Raw genomic sequence first — 19770 nt, 5'->3', positions numbered from 1 at the left:
ACATTCCGATGAGAGATTAAGATGCCAGGCATGTACATAAAGGCCCCGTAGGGTCAGTTCTGGGAAGACTTTAAAGGCTACAGTTTGTGATTTTCTCGAATAAAATGAGAGACCTCAGTCATATCTCAGGCTGACTTCTAGAAGATCTGTTTTCTTTTTCTTGTGTTCACAGCATCTGCTTCATTTTATTTTGTTAAATCGAAATAAAATGTTTTAACTTCATTTATGAAAAACAAACTCAATACTTTTAAAATTTAACATTTTAATTGGAAACAGTTCATATGGAATGGTCTGTTCAATGGAAGCTCAGAGAGGCAAAGTACAATAAACAGAATGAAATATCACACATACGTTTCTGTAGAAATCAACATGAAATGATATCCAAGATACCTAAAATGGAAAAAGCAAGCTACAAAATAATAAGTACAGTGAGAGCCCACTGCTAAACATTTTTTTCTAAACTATATATTTATATTTTTGCAAATGACATTGTTTTTGCAATATAAAAACAGCAAAATTAATGGTAACATTTATTTACTAAATCACTTTGAGGGTGATTTACGTAAGATAATATCAACAAAATGAAAAAAAATGAAAAATTGTGGTATACACTGTACTTGTTTCTAGACAAAAGTCTTATTTACAAGTTAAGAGAAAAAGGTACGTCTTTTAATTAAATGCAGGTTTTAGAAATACATTCATTACACATTACGACCATAACAAAAATGGACTTCCTAAGAATGGCTCAAGTATCCAGTGACACCTTAAGATATGAACCAAAATTGTTTCTCAATCGTATTCAGAAAACCTAATGTGTTTACTTGCTTGTTGAGTCTTTTCGAGTCTAATCTTTTCAGCTTTGGTGATTAACTATAGAAAAAGAAATCAGAAATTAGAATGCATTGGATATCTAAACACAAAAATATTAACTACGACTAGAAAAATTTCACAACTATCAGCTTGAATAAAATTTTTTAAAAAGGGGGAGAGGTAGACAAATGAGATAATTAAGTTGAGGTCAAATCAATCACAGAGAGAACTGTCTACATTACAGCTTATTAAGTACAATACATATTAAATCTTCGCATTATCAAAACCCCTCCTACTGTAGTTCCAGATTACTAAAAATTTTTCAATTAAAAATAGCCACTCCGTGCCGGCAATTTTTTTAACCTTTTAGGAGGGTTCAGGACCCACATTTGTTAGTTGTTTCACATCCCCATGGGCTTGAGCATTAATTACCAAGACACTTCTTAAACGATATGTGGTCCTTAGTAATTACATTGTGCTTGAGCATTCATGCGTTATTTAAAGAAGACACCATATTTTGGGCTGAATGCTACACAAAGTTTTGCTTATAAATTTGAAAATTAAAATATTCCAAATAAGGATCTGCTACTAAGAGTACTTATTTTTTATTACATCTTTACATAAATACTTGAATAGTTTTAAAGGAGGCAAATGAAATTATATGGAATGCAGAAGACCATTTAAAATGTCTAAATTTCCCAAAAGCTTTCTTGATGGAAAAATCGAAAATATCTTCTTTAGTTTTGGAAGAAATGAAAACTGGGGCTGGCCCCGTGGCCGAGTGGTTAAGTTCGCACACTCTGCTGCAGGCGGCCCAGTGTTTCGTCAGTTCGAATCCTGGGCGCAGACTTGCCACTGCTCATCCAACCACGCTGAGGCAGCGTCCCACATGCCACAACTAGAAGGACCCACAACTTGGAATATACAACTACGTACTGGGGGGCGCTTTGGGGAGAAAAAGGAAAAAAAAAATGAAATCTTAAAAAAAAAAGAAATGAAAATCTTTTTCTCTTAAAAATACAGATTCTAAAGAGCATTCATTAAAATAGTTTCTCTTTTTTTCCCCAATTATTTTCTTGAGGTTATAATGGTTTATAACATTGTGTAATTTCAGGTGTATATTATTTAAAATAGTTTCTTCAGGGGCTGGCCCACTGGCTGAGTGGTTAAGTTTGCGTGCTCCACTTCGATGGCCCAGGGTTTCGAAGGTCCAGGGTTTCGCCGGTTCGGATCCTGGGCACAGACATGGCATGGCTCATTAAGCCATGCTGAGGTGGCGTCCCACATGCCATAACTAGAAGGACCCACAACTAAAAATATACAACTATGTACCGGGGTGCTTTGGGGAGAAAAAGGAAAAAAGTAAAATCTTAAAAAAAAAAAAGTTTCTTCAAAGTGTTTGCTGACATGTGACCATTGGCAGGAAGTCACTTTTGGATTAAACTAAAAGATATTCATCAGTGAGGTGAGTCAAAATGTATTTAAAACTCTGTCACACACATGTGCTGTTCACAAATTTTAGAATTCTGCCTTTACCCGCTGAATATTGACATATCAGTAATTTGTAAAGAAAAGACCATTTTGATAAACAAAAAATTCAAATATGCCTTAAAAGCTAAAGAGAAATGAGAAAAGCCTCATTCTGTCTCCAGCAGCTGTTATCTAATTTTACCAGGGTACTCAAAGTGAAGGATACACTACAAAGATTTGGCAGATCTTTCCTTTTGTTTTATTGATCTTTTGTGAGAGTCTTAATTTATCTATACTTGATTTTTATATGTAAAAATATCATATCTAGAAAATAAAATTTTCCTTTATCCCTTCCTTTTTTGTCTTGTAATTCTGCATAAACTGACCGGGGCTTAGGAAACTGTCCCCAGTATCCTTCTACTCTGTAATGTGAAAATTAAGAAACAGGGTTTTTTATTAGTGCTTTTCCTTTACTCCATTATGGACCAAATACAATACTACTGTGGAAACGTTGGACTGTCAAGTCAATAAAGTATTTATTACAAACTTTTGGCTGCTAACTTTTTCCTAATCCTTAACTTCCAGTACTAAGAGCCTGTTTCTAGTACTGCAGCGACACCAGCCTCCTTGTCGACACTCTCCCCTGCAGCCCTGCGCCTTCTGCTTACTCTGCCGGGAGAGCTGTGCATTGGAGCTCTCCTGGGTGGCTTGCTCCCTTCCCTGAGGTCTGCTCTAACGTCCCTCCACAGAGGGGACTTCCCAGACCACCTCGTGGATTTAAAGCTATCCCGCAATACCCTTTCATTTGATTTTTCTGCACAGCACTTGCCATCGCCTGATCTATAGTTTATCTGTAAGCTGCATGACAGCAGGGGACTTTGTGTCCCATGCCTGTATCCCCAGTCCCTGGGACAGTGGCTAACACAAAAGGGCATTCAAAAAACATTAATTAAATGAATTAACAAAAAAGTAGGTCGACAAACTAACTAGGGTCTACCCTCTCCTCTGAGGCTGTACAGTACCTACTTGGTGTGGTTTCCATTTTTTCATTTTGTGAGATGAGCCAACTAGCTACCTCCACAGGTTCCCTAGGATCCTATACTTTCAGATGTTTCTGTTTATCAAACAAATCTGATGGCAGAAGTAACTGACATCAGGATAAGAACGCTCAAAGACAGACCTACTCACTGTATCCCAGCCCAGTTTATGAAATTTCCCAGGCAATGTTTATTTCCTTGCCTCAAATTTAACTTACAGAGACGGGATCTTTCTGAAAAACAAAATGACTAATTCCTAGTTTTAAAAATATATACAATTTAAATGAAATTCCACACCAATTAGAAGGATAAGTATTAACAAGGTGACTGCATTTCCACTGAGTTTTGGATTAACGATTTTAACATTTAAATCAACCCAAGCGGACTTTTAAATTAACACCTCATCGACCTGAAAGAGTCCTTAGGAGGGAGGGAGGCCTCCCCACCACAGCAAATTGGGTCTGTACTCACAGAGAGTTAACAAAAGACCAGTAGGAAACCTCCCGCTAAATCACCCTAAATCCCAATGAATCCTGGGTGATGCAGGGCTGATGTAAAACACTTGATTTTTAAGTTAAAAAAAATTTATAAATATGACCCCAAATCAACAGACAGGAAGTATGTCTTTTCAAGTGCTAACCAATCATTAAAAAAATGCATATTTTTTAGATTTTTCTGATTTTATAATATGTATTTTAAATTTTGGTAACTAATATTGGTTATTATGTGCCCTATTTTGTTCTAAGCACTTTAAGACATACTAATCTTTACATAATTTGCTTTTAAAAGAATAAACGTGATAGCTTACTGTCAACAATTATTTGATAAATTACTCAATATAATTTAAAATAAAATTATGGAAAGAGAGGCTTGCTTTAAATTATTTAAGGTATTTAAGCTTGTTTATATCACTTGTTGACTACCATAGAGAAAACGGAATAAAGCTTATCATTGCCATAGGGAACATTAGCATAGTCTCTCCATCTTATCTGTGGAGACTTATATCTTTAAAAACTACACTCTAAATACATTGTGTTTTTACTACTAACACAATCTTTAAATAATCATTTACAATCAAACTACAAAACACAGCAGCCAGAAATGATTGTTTAAATTATATCACTAGTCAAAAAAGGGAGAAACTCTTAAATTAAAATAAGTATTCCCTCTTGATCTAAAATGCAGTATAGTATATACCATGTAAACCTTTGTCATGTATAGCAAAACCAACGTTATTTTAGGACTACCCATTACTGACTTTCAGAAGATATTCAACCTCCAAAAGAAGTTTAGGCTGCAAAACAAAACAAAACAGATACGAATTGATTACCTTCTCAGTGCCTCTTTTCTTTTCACGAGGCTGATTAAGTTTGGCCTGCCTATCTACCAAGATCTTCTGCCAATACCTCTGTTCGTGATCACCTTAAAAACAAACACAAACAGATCACTGAACACCAGGATACATATGAAGAAACATATTCAAGGAATTACACTCTTAATAAGAAAACTAGAATAGTTGTCTGATTAGATTTAATGCTACCAGGTAATGAAAAAAATACTAGTTTCATAAGCCAAACTCAGAAAATATAATACAATCACTGCACAACAAGAATTGTTAAAAAAAGATCCTATGAAGTTTTACCAGACAGGATCTCGAGCTTCCAGCACTGTTTCTTTTTCATTTCCGTATATGCCTTTATTACCGCTTGGGCGTCCGCAGGAGTTTTAAACCTAGCATGGCATTCTGTGTCTCCTTCCAGCAAATCAACATAAACAACTTCTGAGACTGCGGCCAAAGTATCCTGCATGAGAGTTTAGAAAGACTGAAAATAAATAACAAAAATCTTTTGTAATAATTCTAAAACTATTCTAATGGCTGTGTCAGAATGTATTATATAAATAAGTCATATGTAGCTTAAAATGAGGAGTAACTATTCTACATCAACAATTTCTTCTGAAATAAGCACAAATGCTCTTAAGAATCGACTTGGAGAAAGCTGAGAACCAATTTACCACCAGCTCTAATCATCATGTACTTTCTTTTATTCAAGCGCATCCTCGCGATCCTAACTGGAATGGGAACATTGCACAATGAGACCAGATCTGTAGGGCAGAATGTGCAAACACTTCCCCCAACCCCAAATCAAGAAGAGGAGTTCCAAGTCTGGGCGTAGTTGGAATAAGGAATACAATTAAAAACAAATGAACAAACCCATGACGAATTGGGGGAGGTGTGCTTCTACTCACCTGTAAAAAATCACATATGTAAAAAACAGTCAACTTTCTATAACAACTCATGGAAAAAAAAGCTTCATGGAACTTACAAAAATCCTAGGTTGGGAGTGGATCTATGGACTATAGCTCAGGAGCTCTGACTTTCTGATAAAATACCTAAGCAACCTGTTCTACACAAGTTGTGGTCACCCAGCAAAGAAAAGTTTTATCTAGAATGCCTGCTGTGAGGGCAAATTAACGAGATTCCTGCATTCCTAATCATTTTTTTGGTCACAGCAGGTTCTACAGTATATACAATGCAATTATGCAGGAATGTTACACTAATTCTTAACTCATCAACTGCCATTCATAAAGCTTAAGAAATAATTGGAGATTCCCAATGAAAAAACAGCGTTTTATCCATCTCATTCCCTTTAGTTTTAACCCCAAATTTCAAACCACAACTAATTTAGATTACTTTCAGGTGTTCGATTTTTAAAGTCTGAATTACAGAAAGAACTGAGCAAGATCTGGAAATATTATTTCGTCACAGAATAAGAAAAGTTTATTAGTTAATAATACAGAATAAGTAGTAAAATAAGTAGTAAAAACACGTGAGTCTGTAGAAGCCAGGGACTAAGTCTTATGTCATCCCAACACTCAGCATACTGCCTTTCACAAAATAGGCACTTAATGAATGAAAAAATTACAAAAGAAATGGAGAGAAACATACTTGCCAATTTGTTCCATTTCCCTAATTAATTAGTACTAAGTTTAGACGCAAAGTGAGAAAAATAATCGGTATCAAGTTGATGAAATTTGAATGTATTAGTCACTGGTAGTAGTGAGCTTTGTAATTGATTTATCAGACAGATTAGATGACTACAATTCAGAAGATATTTACTACATATCCATTATAATGTCAGGCTAATCTCCAGATTTAAAACCCTTCTTAGAATGACAAATTAGCCTGGTAATGACATGGCCAAGCCACAGGCAGCCCCTGACCATCATCATAGCTCAGTTTTTGTTCCAGCAAAATGTAAGTAACTACTAACTTGGTTAATGCAATTATCTTATGATTTTGATGATCATAAATGAAGAATTTGTAATTGTGATAATAAAAGCTTTACTTAGATAATAAAAGCTCTTTATAAATATAATTAAATCCCTACCAGTCACTCCAAATAACAAGCTTTGAGCAATTCTTCTATTAAAGCTTGCAATCTGACTAACCACAGCAGCACTTACATCCTCAGTGTTTTGTCCTTCTTATCTGAAATTGTATATTGCTACCAGACTCTGAAATGCAAGCTGGTAATACCAATTTGGGATAGACCAAACCTCTTATCAATATCGTAAAGAGAACCTAAATTTATGTGTGAGTGACAGCTACATGATTTTCGGATAGGGTTTCAAATAAAGAGTGCCCACAGATGATTACAGGGGGCAACTTCAATGGGTACGCAAGTTAAAAATGTAACTGGTTTGAGTCTGTGCAAGACAAAAAGAACATACTGCATGGTGCTGAGTGTCAGCATAAGAATTTTAAATAGATTTGCTTTGTTACAGAACATCCTACATAGTTTTTAAAAAAGCACCTCACCTAAATGGGTGACGGGAAGGGTAAATAAGATAGGTACTTAACACAAACGACTATGTCAGTGAGAAAGAAATATTGCTGCATTGGTACAAAATGCTGTAGAAGATAAACCATGAAGTGGAAAAGAACAGTATGTATAGCAACTTGTAGCAAAAATTATGGAGAACCGTGAACTTATTTTTGCACATGCATGTAGATTTTTGTAGCTTTTCAAAATACTTTACACTTTCCTGTAACTGTTCCAGTTTTTTTAAATAATTGGCATGGTTTGAAAAATACCAAAATTTTTAAAAATAAAAACTAAAAAGACTCTTTTCTCCAAAAAACTCTACATTTCTGAGAAAACAGTTTCAATTCCCAAGAGAATTCATTAACCAACAAAAATAAACTAAATCCATGGTAAGCGAAAAATATGCATACTATCCCTTTTATTCCATTAATAGTTCTGACCTTTTTTTAGGTCAGAAAATCTTTTACAAATCTACTGAGAGCTAAAAGCTCTAATGAAAACAAATTACAAATTCTGCAGCTTGCTCCTAAACCAGACAACAGCACATGACTACAATTTTAAAATAATTTCAGACCAACTCTAATGTTCATTAAATCTTTTAAAAAGTTCAGGCTCTAAGTAGTTTTCCAAAATCCATGTTTTTCTCAAAACAGAAAAAGTCGTCTAAGAAATTGTAGGGGAGGTGAACACTGGCAAAGCATTTTACTGTATCTACTCCTTTCGTTATAGTGACTACAGTATGGTTTCCTCATTCAGCTACACACCAACCAATCCTTAGGGGCAGAAATAAAAAAAGCACAAATGGCAGTTTTTCTATAGAAGGACTTTTAAGCTGTGCTCACTGTAAATCTGCTCCAGTGAGGAATTTCAGCGTTTACATTTTGCTTCAGGGCAAACGAAAGAGTCCCTACGGAATCAAACCTTACAAGCAGTTTGCCACAGAGGAACGGACTCTAATTTGATTTACTTCCTTCTCCATATTCAAAACATTTTCACACGGGGAAGTTTTGAAGAGGAAAGAGGGACAACCACCCTGGGGACTCAAAAGCATTACCTTGACTTGCTTCCTGCCAGGCAGAGGCTCCGTGCTGACGATCTTCACGATGACGCCGCTCACAAACTGCGGTCCCGTGGCAGGAACCTTCTCCTGGGGACAGGGCGCTTCACTGTCTGCTGTTGATTTGAAAAGGAAAAGACCAGAAATAAATCTCTTACACTTAATAATTTAACACTCAGCAGGCTCACTTTAGAATAACAACGATTTCTTAGGCTGATTTAAATAATTAATTTAGATTTACTTAATCTAAAATTTAATTGTAAAATAATTAAGTAATTAAGAAAGTTGTGTTGTAAGTCATATGCTTATTGCAGATTACCATGAAACAAAATGTCAATTACGCTAAATGCAAACTGTTACTGTTCCGTAGAGCATTTGTAAAACCTTAAAAAAAGAGGCCCCCTTTCCCCAAACCAACCAGCAAAGTACTTTACTTTCTAAAGTGAAGAAATAAGATAAACAGGCATAGGATAATATAAGAATATTCTGTACTCATTATGTTTCAAATGAGAAAATTTTTATTTTCAATTCATAAGAATTTAAGATATATCCTAGTATTGAAGATTTCATAAGAACTTTGTTTTATTTGTTCCTGCTTGTAATACTATGGAATAAAAGTAGAGGTGAGAAATTACAATCTCTGTTTCTACAAATTTGCTCAATTCATAAACTAGGCACTCGTTACCAAATTGAATTAATAGAGAAAACTTACGTGATTAAAAAAGATACTGTTTAAAATAAGCCCTGCAAATATTCTTATATCAAGAATAAATCACACATCTGGACTTGATAAGTCAATAATTGTTCTAATAATGACCACTGTATAGAAAGTTTTTTAAAATTAAAGTTTATCCTGTCATAACTCAAACTGCTTTTAGTATATAAGCATAATGTTACAAAAACTATCATAGTGATGTTTACTTTTTCCATTTTTCATTCCAGACTTATCAGGTACTCCATGGTCTGTTTCCATTTCTGACTCCAATTTTATTTGGGATATTGTTTTTTTTAAAGAAGCCATGCTGGCTTTTTGCAATGCTAAATACTCTTTTTTCAAATCCATCCATTCGCTCCTGTAATGAAAAAAATGTACTTTTGAAATAGTGACAAATTACTAAGTAAAAAGTAAGTATCTGAACATAGACATTCACAGTGACTTGCAAGCTCTCCTCCCCACTCTTCTCCCTTTAAACACACACATTCACACACACATTCCTGAGTTCTAAGTCCATCTAGCAAACAAGCAAAGTTACCCCAGCCCCAACATTCAGATTAAGTGTTTTAAATTTGCCAACTTGATTCTTGAGTATGCTTCAAATATCTGAATTTATAAAAATAAAAGCTTTGAATTAATTAACTAGGAACATTTACTAGAACAGCCAGCCATCTCTGGGTGAAAGAAAGGAGAGACTAAAATTTAAAGATTATTTGTTAAACTGCTTCCAATTTGAGAGAACATTCCTCAGTATTTACTTGAGTCAAAAGGAATTTCTAAGAAGAAAAAAACACCCCATGGAAGCGATTTATTTATTTACATACATTTAACATGTAGATGTTTCTTCAAATAGCTAGAGCTCCTCCAGATAGAAACACAATGCCTCTCTTAGCTCCCCAGGAGCACTCATTGTTACCCTAATCTATGCCATCAAACAAGCAGATGGGGGATTTTTTTTTAAAGAGGAGGATATCTTGTGGTAATGGTTTTAGCTGTTAACATTGACATCTGTATACTTCAAAAAAAAAAAAAAGTATCCAGACCCACCCAGGATCATACACTCCCTGGGAGCTGATACATTAGAATAACAAAAGGCTCTTGTAATGATTCTCTGAGATAAAAAGGCAAAAGGAATTCAGGGGTTAAGATTAGTATAAATACAAGTGCCTGAGGTCCTTGCCTTTTAACCTTCAAGAGGAGAACAGGACTCTTTGGAAAATATGATCCAGGAAGGTTAAGAAAATCTCTTCCAAAGGTATGCGATTTTGCCTTTTCTCCACCTTGTTCTCACCCCTCGAGTGGATGGACTCTCTTTAACTTTAACATGGACGTGCTTTCTGTGACTTGCAAAATAGTAAGTGCTTCCATGTTTTAGTAGAAGTGAATCCAAATTATTCCTCTGGATGCAACATGGCAATCCGGCTAACAGAGGTCAAGGGGATCCCCTTTGCTTTAACATGGGGGTACCTGCTGTGTAAAGCAAAAGTAAGTGCTTCCATGTTTCAGTGGAGGTGTCTCCAAACCGTCACAGTTATTTTGACCCAAGATTATTTTCTAAACTTATTTTACAGGTTAAAGAATGTTTCTCATTACAAGTTTTTCTAAGATTGGGCTCCCCACCACTTAAACGTGGATGTACTTGCTTTGAAACTATAAAAGTAAGTGCTTCCATGTTTTAGTGATGGTAGGTCTTCCTTTTACAAGACTTCAAGAGTACTTTATGTAACTGCTGTCTCTGGTGTAGTGACTGTGCCTTTTAAATCTGTTAAGGAACACCCTCTACTTTAACATGGAGGCACTTGCTGTGACTTGAGAAAAATAAGTGCTTCCATGTTTTAGTGTGGTGGTTCCTTTTTAATCCTCAACCGTGTTATACCCGCACTGTGCAGAGACCTTGGGCATATGCCATCACTGTTGCTAATATGCAACTCTGTTCAATACAAACTGGAATTGCACTTTAGCAATGGTGACGGAGTGTGTCAACTGCCAACAATTACCACTGACTTACTTCGATAGCACTCTTAGTGGTATAACTTCTTCTCCCATCTTATGCCTCTCTTTATGCTTTTTCTTATGCTTCCTTTTTGCTTTTAAGAGGGATCCATCTTTTATATCCCCAGTATCCTTTTCCTCTTCAGTAGAGACTTCTAAATCTTAAATATAAAGTTAAGAAAAGACAAGTTAAGGAATAAAAGCCTTAATTATGTAAGCCTAACCTTAAAGTTATATAAAATACCTTTGCTTTCTTTGGAAACTTCTGACGCTTCTTTTTGAACGTCACCTTTCTGAGCCATTTTCTTTACTTTTGCTCTGGGAGTTAGGCATTCCGCATCTTCGGAGCTACTTCTCTTCCTCTTCCCTGTTCTGATTGAAGGTAAGCTGGATGTTTCAGCTTTTTCCCGTTTTTTCTTCTTCTTTGAGGGTGGCTTTTGGGGTTCAGTAATCTCTACTTCGGAGCCCTCAGATGTGGTCCTGGATCTTTTCATTTTACAGGCGGCCTCCTTGCTTGTGTCCATATCTGACTCCTTGGTCTGCATGTTGTCTTCCTTCTTCACTCGGCCTTTTTTCTTCTTTTTCTTTTTCTTTTCTTCTGTAACAATGTTATCATTAATTTTAATTTTACTTCCACTACATCTACTTAAATATTAAGCTACTCACCTGATACTCTAAGGGCAGGAATGGGCTTATTTTTCACTGTCTTAGGAAATACACCAGGTTTTCTTGGTGCTTCTTCTGGTGGGTTGTTAAGAAACTGAAAAGAAATCAGCAAAATTTTGTTACTATTTCAAACACTTGCTAATTTTCTTTTTTTCTTTTTAGGTTCTGGACCTACCTCAATAGCTTTTGCTGCTTGTTCTTTTGTTTCAAATTCCACAAAGGCAAATCCCTTTGGATCTCCAGTAGACTTATAATGTGGTATACTTATATAAACAACATTGCCACATTTCCCAAAAACTCTCTCAATCCAGCTGTGATTAACATTTTTGGGAAGCAACTCCTATAAATTGATAAACTGGATTAGAAGCAGTATTAAATACATTAAGATTCTTGTTCAGAAGGCCATTAAAATGTTTGTCTTTTTTTTGTATGTGAGAGAAAGGGGTGTGAACAAGCATGTGAGAAAGAAATGCATGAGACAAAAGAGGTTGAGAGATATGTGAATCTGAGTGTGAGGGGGAGAGGCTGCATGTGAGACAGGGCTGTGTGTGTGAGCACGGGAGACAAAAAGGCAGGTGGAAGGGAGCCATCTGAGAGATGTTGGTGTGAAACTGAGAGTGGGTGTGCAGATGGAGACTGAGAAAGGAGTGTAAGACAGGTATGGTGTGTAAACAGCCCTGTTGATGAGACAGAAGTATCAAAATGTCCGTCATTCTTTACCGGGGACGTGGCTGTAAGGTTTTTGTAGGAAAAGGCTTACCACATACACTGTGCGCTCATCCTCATCCTTCGGTCTCTCACCCAGAGGCTTCTTTCTCCTGATTCTGGTGCCTTCTAAATCCAGCTTTAAAATGGTATATTAGATTAAGAAACTAAATTATGTAGTTACATGATATATAATACAGTCTAATAATTCTTACCTCTACAACAGCTGAACTTTTCAGGGCTCTGGCTATTAGCTTTCCATCAGTAGTCAATTTTTTCATTTTGTTGAAAGACACAAGAAGTGATATGTCAACGTCTAATGGAAATGCCAAAGGGAATAAATATAAATAGAAGCCAAATCAGTGGTACAAATGGAAATTGGGATGAATTTAATCTGCCCTTATATGTAGGTGTAGTCCATTAAGTTATTTGGTAAAAAATTCACTCATATTTAAGTCTTAGCACAATTTAACACATTACACTTAAACTATTAAAGGGGTTTTTGGACTAGGTAAAATGTCTTGTCTGAAATAACTGCCTAACACACATAACACGTGCTTATCTCCTCATCTCTGAAATACACAATACACTTCAGAATAAATTTGGCATAACTGCTTTGGTCTGCAGTTGCTAGAGTCCTACTATGAGTCTCTAGAAAAAATAGTGTCATAAAGGGCACAACAGTTTATCTGGAAAATACTTAATATCTAACGGATGTATCATAAAATTCTATATGTACATATATAAAATAGTGTATATTATATATTTCTAAATGTACTATATAATACTATATAATGTACTATAACATACTGTATATACTACATAGGATTTTACTTTATATTTTAGAAGTTAAAAGGCAACACACAAAAATTGGTTCCGTTACATACTGAAGCAAACTTACATCCATCTCTAGATTTTTCTATCTGCTCTCGAAGAAATCTATCCTTGTGAAGATTTGCATCTCCAAACCAGAAGTCCACTTGCTTAGCAATATCTGCAAGCACCTGTTTAACTCGAGACCGTTTCTTTTTTTCTACGTCTTTTTTCTTTTCAGTGCTTTCTTCTTCCATTGCCTTTTCCTGATTTCCACTTTCAGTTTCCATTCCTATGAAATGAAAAATGGGTGAATATTTAAGTCACCACGACATTGGTGGTAATATTAGCACTAATTTTTAAAAGAAAAATATTTAGATGAGCCTTAAATCTAAAGGGATAACGGACTCAAATTTGGCTGCCAGAAGATAAACTTTTCAGAGGAACTCTTCCCAGACGTTTTCTACAATCAGCTGAGGAAACTTTCATTGGCCTTGTGGTTTTAAAATTTTTTTAGCTTTTCCCTGTTCACTTTTCATTGGTCTTGTTTTCACTTTTAAAATAATTTACCTCCTATGCCATGGGTCATAGCTTTAGTTTTTTATGCCTTTTTAAACTGCAGGACCAGATTATCCTAGTACAGTATAAAATCTATAACTACATCTATAGCTCACCAAACTACACCTTCAAATCATGCGTCAAAATGTAAGATTCAGGGACTCAGACATTCTTCATCTCAAAAAAAACCTGAAAAAGTCACTCACATTTCTTAATACTACAACCTCTAATGAAATACTAATAACTTGATTCTTGATTTTTAAAAAGGTTAATTTCTGCTCACTAGGAGCAGAATTCAACTGGCAGGCTATAGGACAGGCCTTCTCTTTTCAGGCGGCCATCCCCTCCTGGTGTGTAATTCCTAGGCAGCAATGCCCAGCCCCTCCTTCCTTAGGTGACTTTGCAGGGCTCTTCTGTGCTCTCAGCTCCAGTCATACTGGTTTTCCAGCTGCAACTAAAACTCAGCCAGCAAACTCTAGACGGAGGGCCTCTGGAGCCTGTCGGTTTCTCTCAAGTCCGCATGCCCTGGACAATACAGCTTGCTCCCTCACTTGCTGAAGTCTTGCTCAAATGTCACCTCAGTGAGGTCTCCTCCCACAACCATATTTAAAACTGCAAATCTGGAGACAAACATACTGTTATCTCTCCTGCCTTATTTTCTCCATTGCACTTAAATCACCTTCTAACATTATTATATAATTTGTTTATTCTTTATCCTTCTTAGAATGTAAGATTGATGGAATCAGAGATTTTTGTCTGTTTTGTTTTTTGATACATCCCCAGTCCCTGGCAAGTAGTCACTCAAAAATTTGTTGAATGAGTTGTGCCACCTTAATCAAACCACTAGAGGTACGTACACAAAACCGAGTATATGAGCAAAGGCTGAACATCGGGCCTGGGATGAGGTGGGCCTGCCTGAGAATAACCTCAGTCTCCCGTAATACGGTTTTCTGGGAAAGAGGAGAGTGAAGACAAATGGGGAGTTGTACCTGTGTCTCCTGTTGAACCCGGGTGGGAGCCACTATTAGCAGGCATTGGGCCTATGTGACCAGAGTGACAGAGCTGACTGGTGGGCAAAAGGGGTAAGGCTTTTACCTATCAAGGTGACCTAAAACACTGTGCCCTTATCTGTTGAAGCCATACATGTCTGCTGTAGGTAAGGGGCACCAAAAAAAAAGGGGGGGGGGGTGGATTTGGGTTAATTGCTGGATTTGGCTAAGAGCTGGGGCTGGATAGGCTGGGCCTCCAGAGGAGATGAGGATGCTGCCCCTACTGTATCTGCTGCCTCGTATCCTTCTTTAAAGCTCAGTAAACACAGTATTAGATTAAAGCCTACTCGTGTCTCCTGAGTCTGTCAGCTAGAATCTGTCACTGCAGTGATGCTGCAGAAGTGACAGATAATGTGTTTCAAAGAGACATCTACTAAGAGAGCACAAAGCCACTGATGCATTTCACTTCAAATCCCCAACAAAACTTGCATCCTCACCAAAGGCAACAGAAGAGTATTTTGGCATTTATTTAGAACAGGTTTCAGGTGATCAGACAAGTACCAACTTTGAAAATATGTAATTCATGCAGTATTTATTTAGATGATGCTAGCATAACACACAAAATGGGGTTCCACGGCAAAAGTAATCAGGAGAAAAGCAAGCAGCTGTCATTTAACGCCACATAACCACATTCCTCACCTCATACTCTCACTTCAACCCATCCTGTCAGTCTTTCCTTCCCGCCATTCTAGCGATTCTGAAAACAATGGTCGCCACTGCCTGCCTGATCTCTCAGCCGCTCTTCCAGTTGATAACTCCTTCCTTGAAAACATTTTCTTCATTTGGCTTCCAGGAGAGTTTTCCTCCTTCTCAATTTCCTTTTCGGGACCCTCCTAGTCCGCGCTACCTTCCCGTGCTGCCGAGGACTCCATTCAGTCCTGAGTGCCCTTATCCACACACTCATCCTTGCTGAGGCTCCCTGGCTTTCAGCTCCTCAGCTCTATGCTGATGTTTCACAGATCTATGTTCTCCAGCCCTGACTTCTCTCATCAGCTGCCTATTCCAATATTCAACTGTCCATCTGACAGCTCCTCTTGTTCACCTAAAGTCAATCTCAAGCTTAAAAGGGCAAAAATTAAGTTCCCAAATTTTAACAAAACCATTTTTTGCCTAGTTTTTCCTAACTCAGGAAATACCAATTACAAAACTGCGAAGATGTCAAAAACCTTGAAATCCTCCTTAATTCTTTTCCTCACACCCCACAGCCAATTCATTAGCATTTCTATTAGCTCTAACTTTAGGAAAAATATCCTGAATATGAATACTTCTCATTTCTTCATCACAACCACCTGGTCCAAGCTACGATTGTGTTTTGCCTGAACTACTGCAAAGAGCACCCTAATGTCTGCTAGCTTCTATTCTTCCTTCATTATCAATTCTCCAAAAAACAGCCAGAATAATCATTTAAATATGCAGATCAGATCACGTCAATCTCTTACACAAAATCCTCCAAAGGTTTCTCATCGAACTCAGAATATAATCCTTCCTCTGGCCTACTAGGCCCTATTTGATCTGGCCTGGGGCTCTCCCTCTAACTTCCTCTCTTAGAATTCTTTCCAGCAGGCTCACTTCAACCACAACATACCACCTTTCTGTTTCTTAAACATGCTAAGGCCATGCCCATCTCCAGGCTTTTGCTCTCGCTGCTCTCTTTACCTTTCCTGCCACATCTATAGGGATTAATTCCTTGTTCACTCAGGCCTCTACAAATGTTACTTTCTCAAAGAGGCTTTCTCTGTCACCCAACGTAAAATATTCCCTCCCTGGGGCTGCCCTGTGGCCCAATGGTTAAGTTCCAGGTGCTCCGCTTAGGTAAATGTTAACCCCCAATGTTAACCCCACCCCCCCCCCCCCACCCCCAGTCACCACTTTCTATCCTTGTATCCTCTTATCATAACCTGGAATTACAACTGTATTGTCTGTGTACCTCACTAGAATGTAAACACTATGAGGGCAGGAACTTTAGCTTGGTCACGATCTAAGCATCTGTTGAATTAAATAAATAATGCATTTAAAAGGATCTTAAAAACTGAAGTGTTAAGCATTTAGATTCTTTTGTAAGGTGGTAGAATTATAAATGAAACACAAATGTAGCCTATGCTTATCACTAGAGCAGGATCCACTGCTAACTTTTCCTTCTGAAAAAGTACAGACTATAAAGGCCAGATTACCAGCTCTCCAATTCCTTTCCTTGTCAAAGCTGCCACCTAAGGAAATGGTGGACAGAACTGCAAAAGCACAGAAAGTCACAATTCTGGAAACCAGACTCTTCCCATCATTCTCATATCTCAGTCTAGACCTCTCCCTCATTCCTTCTCCTAAGAATTATTTTAGTGGCTTGGAGAATTAAGCTCAGAAACTCCTGCCTAGTGCGCGTAACACATATCTGCAATTAGCAATCTTAAAAAATATGTGTAACCATTATTATTTACTATCATTTACCAATCAGTCACTGAGTCCTATCAATTCGACCTTTGGACTGGCTCATATCTCCATCCACTGCTTTCTATAACTACTGTCACTATATCATGGGAACAGTTTATAAACTGTTCTAGAAGTCACCCATCCTTCACAAAAGCTGTGTAACTTACCTAAAACACAGACAATTTTGTGACTGTGATGTTAAAACTTTCAATACTAAAAATTCCTAGCCTCTTCTTGTAACATAGTATGTATTTTTAAAAAGCTATTAAATGAACCAGTGACATCTAACTGGCTTCGGAACAGGGGCTTCAAACAAAGAATACGAGTTACTGGGTAACCATGCCAGTTACTTTACATATATTGTTTTAAATCCTCACAATCCCACGAGGTGGTTTCTTCCAACTTCTTGCAGAGGCTCAAAGGTTAAGCAACTTGGGCAAAGTGAGCCAGGTAAGGAAGCTCAGGTATGTGTGACTCCCACACTGCCTATCTTTTGGTAGAATCTCTTGCAAACTGTCACCATGCATTCTATGTTCTGACTCAGCAATTATTAACCTGAAGTCCAAGGGATTTTGGGTGGGTTTCAACAATTCTTGTGAATCCCATGATACTCTTAAAAGATAAACTTTAAAGAAAAGGTAAAATCATGACTATCAGACAAATATAAAGTGAACACATATTAAAGGTTTTATTTAAGTAATTCATCAGGGAACTAATGTTAAAACTCAGTTCAAAGAAGAATTCAAAAACCAGACACATACAAATACAAGCAATTAGGAACGTTGAAATCCACTTGTTAATAAATGCAAAACTGGCCAGGGCAATAATTGCAAAATTAATTGCAAGGCTAATTTCCATTATTATCGTTTACTACAACGTACACAATTGTAAAATAACGGCAACGAAAGGCAGAGATAACCTGGAAGAGGGAGCTAGACAAGACAACCAGTATTTCTTTTCCTGGCCATTTCAAAGTCTTTCACAATTTTTCCCGACAAAATTATACACAAAATATTTTCACATGGACGTGCATTTTCCTGGGCGGCTCATCCACAGCTTTCATCACTTTTTTAAAAGAAATGGTGTGCCAAAAAGATTGAGAACCATTGTTCTAGTCACAGCCAACTATTCAACGGTACCCGAGAACTTTCCTGCCTGTGTGCCTTTGCTCTGAATGAGTCTTGTCTTCCTTGATTTATAAACCCCTACTCAATCTCAAGGCCCAGGCGAAAGAGCACCTTATGCTCTGTATCGCTTTCCACCACCACGTCTCCCCTGATTAACGGCCTCCTCATCTGCTTTCTCTTAAGTACGTCTATTAACGCACTTGGTACACTGTATTTAGCACTTATTTGTTAGCTCCCTTCCATTGAGGACAAGGACTAGAGTCCTGAAAAAGAAAATGACTTAATTTTACAACACAAGTAGTCACACTCGCTATCCATTGGCCGCCACATCTCAAATTTGCGAAGCAAGGCAATTTCCCTTCTGACTTCTGGCCCTCTCGGCACCCGTCCTTCCGCATCGACGCCGCCAGGGACGCGGCGGGCCCCAAACCTCCCAACGCCGGACATCACGCGCCCCCAGTCGCTGACAACTAGAACTACAAGGGCTGCCAGAGGACTTCTGCGCGTGCGCACAAAGAATCAGGACGGGCGAACGGACGGGTTGGTGGGAGGGGGCGGGGTGAGAGGGACGAGAGATGACAGAACGGACTGCATGAAAAACGACTGAGGGGAATTTACACCTCACCCAACCTGAGCGACCCTACGGTCCACTCGAACTTACTCCGTTCAGTGCCCAAAATACAGAGCCAGGGACTGCGTCCTTCAGCCCTGTCCGTCTCCCGATCCTTACGGTCGTGGCTGTTTCTGCGTCATAGGAACAGCGACACGGCTCTCCACTTCGTCTCGTAAAAGACCGGGCCGGAGGCGGTGCGCCGTTGCTTACGTCACAGGTGTGGGCTGGCTCGGGGGCGGGGCATCGGAGAACGCGGCCCGCCAAGGAGGCTCGCAGCCAGGGGAGAATTTGATTGGCGGTTTGAAAACGGCGGTTTTGACTGGGGCGCTGGGGGAGCGGGCTAAGTATTGGGTCCTGGTCTGGTTGCGGTCGCGGGTTAATGACGTCACAGACTTTCGCGGGGGAAATTCGAAAGTGGATTTTGTACAGTGGAAAAGTGAAGTGAACTCTTTCTCGGGGTTTCCGGAGAGTGGGGCTGGATAGGCAGCGGGATTTCAGCGAGAGGCGGCGAAGCTGATTTGGGGCAAGAGGACGAGAGAATGTGCCCTGACAGAAGCGGACCGGTAAGGGTGCTGCGTGGAACCGGGATTGGGTGGCGACAGTCACAGCTGGCTCGGACTCCCTGTGGAAAGTGGTGCCTCGTCTTCACCACTTTCCCAGCCCTTGCTTTGCGGTTCCCGCATACGTGTGAGGACCAGAGAGGGTTTTGCTGTTTGTTTTTATGACTGACAAAGGGTCGAGTCTTCATTGTCACTTGGTTACACAGGGTCATGGTAATTAGAATCTTGGCAAATGAAATATGGGCTTCTTTTTAGTTATTTGCACTGAATGGTGTCTCAACACAATGTTGGGTTCGTGACTAGAAACTGTTAGACCTGTGAACCACTTTGGGATGAGAAAGATCCTG

General features: G+C 38.2%; 2 protein-coding genes across 3 annotated transcripts in view; one reads left to right on the top strand and one right to left on the bottom strand.

Annotated features, from left to right (window-relative positions):
* Positions 1–245: 245 nt before the first annotated feature.
* On the bottom strand, positions 246–19040 carry LARP7 (La ribonucleoprotein 7, transcriptional regulator). 2 transcript variants are annotated; one of them, XM_046657038.1, is made up of 13 exons: positions 18912–19040; positions 13181–13384; positions 12495–12595; positions 12335–12418; positions 11750–11914; positions 11575–11668; positions 11153–11506; positions 10925–11069; positions 9123–9274; positions 8199–8317; positions 4960–5119; positions 4648–4739; positions 246–870 (listed from the first exon to the last, which is right to left on the bottom strand). In XM_046657038.1, exons 2-13 carry the CDS (start codon positions 13380–13382, stop codon positions 790–792), a joined length of 1749 nt encoding a protein of 582 aa, XP_046512994.1. In that variant the 5' UTR covers positions 13383–13384; positions 18912–19040; the 3' UTR covers positions 246–789. The 2 variants fall into 2 exon arrangements, with proteins under 2 accessions (XP_046512994.1, XP_046512995.1); XM_046657039.1 differs by having other exon boundaries at positions 11153–11503.
* A 287-nt stretch (positions 19041–19327) lies between these two features.
* ZGRF1 (zinc finger GRF-type containing 1) overlaps positions 19328–19770 on the top strand; it is a 70757-nt gene continuing 70314 nt past the window's right edge. The window contains exon 1 of the mRNA XM_046655824.1: positions 19328–19426. The gene's annotated coding sequence lies outside the window, so the exon portion shown is untranslated. The remainder of the gene's footprint in view (positions 19427–19770) is intronic.

This window comes from Equus quagga, chromosome 3 (assembly GCF_021613505.1).
Source record: "Equus quagga isolate Etosha38 chromosome 3, UCLA_HA_Equagga_1.0, whole genome shotgun sequence".
Classification (NCBI taxonomy): domain Eukaryota; kingdom Metazoa; phylum Chordata; class Mammalia; order Perissodactyla; family Equidae; genus Equus; species Equus quagga.
The sequence above is the reverse complement of the archived record's forward strand: the minus strand, read 5'-3'. Positions and strand labels throughout refer to the sequence as shown.